At 40.3% G+C, this 6,000-nt stretch overlaps 1 protein-coding gene across 2 annotated transcripts in view; it reads left to right on the top strand.

The window, feature by feature from the left end:
* The first annotated feature begins 1,502 nt into the window (after positions 1-1,502).
* The window catches only part of UBR2 (ubiquitin protein ligase E3 component n-recognin 2), a 112,028-nt gene continuing 107,530 nt past the window's right edge, over positions 1,503-6,000 (top strand). For both annotated transcript variants that reach the window (XM_008062570.2, XM_021714749.1), the window contains exon 1: positions 1,503-1,762. In XM_008062570.2, coding sequence (XP_008060761.1) covers positions 1,611-1,762 — 152 coding nt within the window. In that variant the 5' untranslated portion in view covers positions 1,503-1,610. The remainder of the gene's footprint in view (positions 1,763-6,000) is intronic.

Raw genomic sequence — 6,000 nt, 5'->3', positions numbered from 1 at the left:
GTAAAACAGACAGAGAGGATTAATATGGATCAGGAAGAGAAGATTGGAGAGTTTGATCAAGAGAGAGGACCTTGTAAGCCATGTGGGGGGACTTGACTTGATCCTAAATGTAATGGGAAGCTAAATGATATGAGCAGGTTGGCATTATGCCAAAATTACTCTGGTATTGAAGTTTGGAAATGGATTACAGAGGCGCAAGACTAATGGGGACACCAGTTAGGACATTGTTGCACTAATTCTAGTGATAGTAGCAAGCAATTTGGACTAGGGTAGTGGGGATAATGACTGTAGAGAAATGGTGGATTTAAGAGACATTTAGGAAGCCTAATAGACAAGACATGATGATGGATTAGATGTTGGGTAAGAAGAAGGAAGAATCTCAGGATTTCTGGTATGGATACTCAGATAGAGCCAAGACAGGGAAATGAGGAGAATAACAGATTTTGTTAGGGGTACAGGGGGAGATCATGAGTTCAATTTTGGATATATTGAGTTGGTACCTATGAGATATCTAAGTATAATACAAGTAGTTATACATAAAGGTTTAGAGGGTTGGAGAAAAGTAGCCTTTTTTGTCCTTAGTGAGGGTAGCAAAGGGAAAAGATCTTATAGAGAGAGGTTGATCAAGGAAAGAAGACATAATTGATAGAACAAAGTCTCTTGTAGACTGACATTAATAAAAATTTACTTGTCAATCAGAAATATAACTAGTATTGGCTATGCATATTCACTGCATGCTCTTCTGGTGTGAAAATCCATATCAAAATCAGAATAAAACATTTGCGCAAAGCATCAGAAAGGAAGTCAGATGAGCTCAATGACTAGTGTCTTATGTAATGATTTCTTGTGATTGCTTTTCTGTACTGCCGGTAGAAGATTGCTTCAAGAGTCATGGGGGGGGGAGCTTGTTTAATTTCACTTATACTTTAAAGTAGAATTCTAAAATACTTGACATTTTAATAGATTAAATTTCTAATATACAGTGGTAAGTATTGTAAACCAAGTATAAGACTGTTTTGTGGTGGGCAGGTCTGTGCAAACCTACCCCTAAAGTCCAAGGAAGCTGAGAGACTGACATATCCAGTTTCCAAGAAAGAAACTAATTGGGACTTTGGAACAGAAGCCATGTCTTTGTCTTGGCAGCAAGACAAGATTGTGGATCCCTGTGCTATTACCTACAAAGCCAGGGCTTTGACACCATAGGGAAGGAATGATTCAGAAGGAATGTGTGGGACAATTGAAGTACAATAACATCAAAGTTGTTTGACCTAAGGTCAGGATTTATGGTAACTACCTGCTCTTGTACAAGGAACAGTAGGTAAATCAAGAATCTTAGAGATCTTCCCAGAAGGCAACATGATGGACTAGCATCCAAGATGGAGTTGCTTTGGCCTCCATAGACTCTTTTATCATTATTTTTGTGCCTAAAATAAAGTAGGGTAGATTTGTTCAAATTAGCAGTTTATTGTGTTGTTTAAAACCCTTTTTTCTTTTTTTTAAAGAAATGGCTGCAAGCAACTGACCTCCCTAGAGAAGTGTACCAGCATTTAACCCACTATGTACCCAAAATCTACTGCAGGGGTCCCAACCCTTTTCCACAGAAAGAAGACATGCTGGCACAGCACGTTTTGTTGGCACCAATGGAATGGTACCTTTGTGGTGAAGATCCTGCATTTGGATTTCCAAAACTTGAACAAGCAAACAAACCTTCTCATCTTTGTGGTCGTGTTTTTAAAGTAGGAGAGCCTACATACTCTTGCAGGTAAAATATTCTAATTTTCTTTCTAAAAGGCTCCTGTTTTTGCTTGACCTCTTTTTTCCCTAAGACCTTAGAATTTTGTTTTAAAATTATGAAATCTCTGTATCTAAAAGTCCATACCACAAATACATGCCATTTAATAAATAATTATAAAATAAACATTCATGTAATTATTTTCCAGATTAACGAATAGATTGTTACCAGCATTCTAGAAACTCTCTGTTCTTCCTACCCCATAATTAACTGCTATTATGTTGGTTCTTGCAGTAATCATTTTCTTGCTTTTCTTGATTTTTTTTTTTTTGTTGTTGGTTAAAGTGATTCTTTTTGATGTTCAAATTATCCCAAATTTGGCTAGTGGGGAGTCCCGTTGCCTAACTTCTTCATCCTTTTCACATGCCTTCATTAGTTTTTATGTGCTTTTTTTCCTTTCTGGCGCAACAAGATGTCTACAGCTCACATTACTTACTCTGACTCATATGTAGAATAGGCCATTTCTCCAAGGATTTTTCTTTTAGATGTGAGTGGTAGTTAGAAACCAAGATCTGAGTGCTGTATGTATTTGTTGCTACTAAGAAGATTGACTTTTCTTTTGAAATTTCTTGGTGACAATTAAGTATACAAGGGTAGAAGTTGGAGAATTAAGTGCTCTGTCCCCTTTTGACTTTTCATTCCTATTTTCAGAACTAATCATTAACTTTTTGTCATGCAGCCTTGTAGAAATTTTCTTTGCATATATAGGTCAATATAAATGACTGTCTTATACATTCATACATGCACACATAGATACAAATAGAAATACGTCATTTTTTTTTTTTTGACAGCATCACTTGCCAATAAATTTTCCTTTCTGTATTTAACAAAAGTTTAGTATATTTCCATATCAGCTGATGGAGCTTGATAATATTCCATTGTGTGCATATACTGTTGATGGAGGCATTGTTTATTGTTTGTGTTTTTTTGTTTTTTCCTTAAAACTTTTTCCCACTTGGTGTAGTTGCTCGTGCCTGTATCCCAGCACTTTGGTAGGCTGAAGTAGGAGAATTGCTTGAGACCAGCCTGGGCAACATAGTGAGATCTCATCTCTACCAAAAAAATCACAAAAATTAGCCAGGTGTGGTGGCGTATGCCTTTAGTACTTGGGTCACTGAGGCAGAAGAATCGCCTGAGCCCAGGAGGTCGAGGCTGTGGTGACCTGTGATCATGCTACCACTCTCCTACCTGGGCAACAGAGTGAGACCCTGACTCAAAAAAACCCCCAAACTTTTCGTGTAAAAAAATTTTTTTTTTAACTGGAATCTCATTCTTGTCGCCCAGACTGGAGTGCAGTGGCACATTCATGGCCACCACAGCCTCGTCCTGCTGGGCTTAGGTGATCCTTCCGCCTCAGCCTTCCAAGTACCTGGAACTACAGACGCACACCATCATGCCCAGCTAGTTTTTGTGATTTATTGTAGAAACAAGGTCTCACCAAGTTGCCCAGGCTGGTCTCCAACTCCTGGGCTCAGGCAATCTTCTCACCTCAGCCTCCCAAAGTGCTGGGATTACAGGCTGAGCCACCAAGCCCGGCCTCCTGTAAAACTGAAGTTTGTTTATTTTGAGTAGGAGTCTCACTCTGTTGCCCAGGCTGGAGTGCAGTGGCATGCTCATGGTTCCTGCAGTCTCAACCTGCTGGGCTCAGGTGATCCTTCTGCCTTAGCCTTCCAAGTAATTGGAACCACAGGCATGTGCTACCACATCCAGCTAATTTTTTTTATTTATTGCAAAGACAAGGTCTCACCAAGTTGCCCAGGCTGGTCTTGAACCCCTGGACTCAGGCAATAGTCTTGCCTCTGCCTCCCAAAGTGCTGGATTACAGGTGTGAGTCACCTTGCCCGGCCAAAATTTAAATTTGATATTTGGTTAAGTCCTCTGGGTGTCTACGGTAGTCTTTATCATCATGATTAGAATATCATGATACATTGAAAGGCTGTTAAAACTAGTTTTTTGTTATTGCAAAAATCCCTTTGTGTATTTTATGGATATTTGGAGCAATAGATCTAGTTGAACCTCATGATTTAAATAGGAAATTGAGATCCAGTTTTTCCAACAATGTCCCTTGTACCAAAATGATCTAGTTCCAAATTATACATTTGTATGTCTTGTCTTTTAATCTTCAGTTTGGATCATTTCCTCAGGTTTTCTGTGACTTTCATTATCTTGACACTTTTGAAGATTACGGACCAGTTATTTTGTAAATGTCCCTAAATTTGGATTTGTCTGATATTCATGTTTAGAGTCAAGTTGTATCTGTGACAGGATTACCACAGAAATCATGGGTTTTAACTCTATCATATGACATAGGATTTTGATTTGTTCTATAATTGGTGATGTTCATTGCTTGATTAAGTGAATGTCTGCAAGACTTCACTGTAAAATCACTCTTTTTCCATATGTAATCAATAAGTAGTTTGTGGGGAAGTCCTTTGAGGCTACTAAATACCCTCTTCCTTATAAAACTTTCAATGTATTGTTGTATATATTTGTATCAGTATCTGTTCACACGGTTCTATTATTCTCACGCTCAAGTTGTCATATATTTGGCCAGAAGGAGCCCCTTCAAGCTGTGTTTGTTCTTTTTCATATCCCCATTGTTCTTTGAACACTTCTTTCTTTCTGGCACAACAAGATGTCCCAGGCACATCTTGGGCTTTTCCCTGCCCCAGCTCTGGAATCACCCATTTTGCCAAGGAGCCTGATTCCTTTTGGTGAAAAAAGGTGTTTAGAAGTAAGATGAGAGCCGGGCTCGGTGGCTCAGCCTGTAATCCCACGCCTTTGGGAGGCTGAGGTGAGTGGATTGCCTGAGCCCGTGGGTTCGAGACCCGCCTGGGCAGCGAGACCTCATCTCTACAATAAATCAAAAAATTAGCCGGGCATGGTAGCGCACACCTATAGTTCCAGCTACTTGGAAGGCTGACTGGAAGGATCTCCGGAGCCCAGCAGGTCGAGGCTGTGGTGCACTCCAGTCTGCACTCCAGTCTGAATGATTGAGTGAGACTCCAACTCAAAAAAAAATAAAATAAATAAAATAAAATATTTTAAAAAAAGAAGTAAGATGATCAGGCTCGGTGGCTCAGCCTGTAATCCCAGCACTTTGGGAGGCCGAGGCGAATGGATTGCTTGAGCCTGTGGATTCGAGACTATCCTGGGCAACTTGGCGAGACCTTATCTCTACAATAAACAAAAATTTAGCCAGGCATGGTAGCACATGCATGTAGTTCTGGCTGCTTGGAAGGCTGAGGCGGCATTTTCGCTGGAGCCCAGCAGGTCGACGCTGGGGTGGCTGTGAGCGTGCCACTGTACTCCAGCCCGGGAAGAGAGTGAGACTCCAACTCAAAAAAATAAAAATAAAAAAAGACAAGGAAAAAAAGAAATAAGATGGTAGGTGTCCTTGTTGTTGTTGAGGTGTTACTACTCTGAGCCCTCTGAGTGGATCTATCTATCTATATTTATTTTTTCCTCAGAAATGGGGTGTCACTCTGTCACCCAGTCAGAGTACAGTATGGCGCACATTGTTACTCATTGCAGCCTTAAACTACTGGGCCCGAGTAATGCTACCTCAGCCTCCTGAATACCTAGGAGGTCAGATGCATGCCACCATGCCTGGTTATTTTTATTTTTTTAAAAATTGTAAAACACCTCATCAGCAAGGTAGCCGCATAATGAACATTTGTATACCTAACCCTGAATTAAAAAAAAAATTTTGTAGATAACAGGGTTTCACTATGTTGCCCAGGCTGATCTCAAACTCCTGACCTCAAGCAAACCTTCTGTTTCACCTTCCCAGAGTGCTGGGATTACAGGTGTGAACCATGACACCTGGCCTGCTTTATATCTATCTATCATATTTATATATGTTAACATCTACCACATATTGAAAACCATGCATTTGTAGTGCTCTCTCCAGTTTTAATCTGACATCACAAGGTTCTTTCTAGACAGGAGGAAACTTGATTCTCATTGTCCTCAAAATATTTACTCATTTGATCGTTCCTTGTATGCAGCCATTCTTTTGCTGCCTCTGCCACCCAGCTCTCTGCATGATTGCACTGCTTTATCACTTATGGACTCTGTACCTTGTGCTGAGTCGCAGTGGCTTTCCCCCATCCCTTTTTAGAGCGCATCCCAAGTAAGACTTGCTCTAGGCTGTTCTTCCTCTAAGACATGGCCTTTGTGATTTCTCTGGATGACTGTCTTGACCA

Source organism: Carlito syrichta, unplaced genomic scaffold, assembly GCF_000164805.1.
Source record: "Carlito syrichta isolate Samal-C Ts95f unplaced genomic scaffold, Tarsius_syrichta-2.0.1 Scaffold305755, whole genome shotgun sequence".
Classification (NCBI taxonomy): Eukaryota; Metazoa; Chordata; class Mammalia; order Primates; family Tarsiidae; genus Carlito; species Carlito syrichta.
Note: the sequence above shows the minus strand (reverse complement) of the source record. Positions and strands in the feature narration are given on the sequence as shown.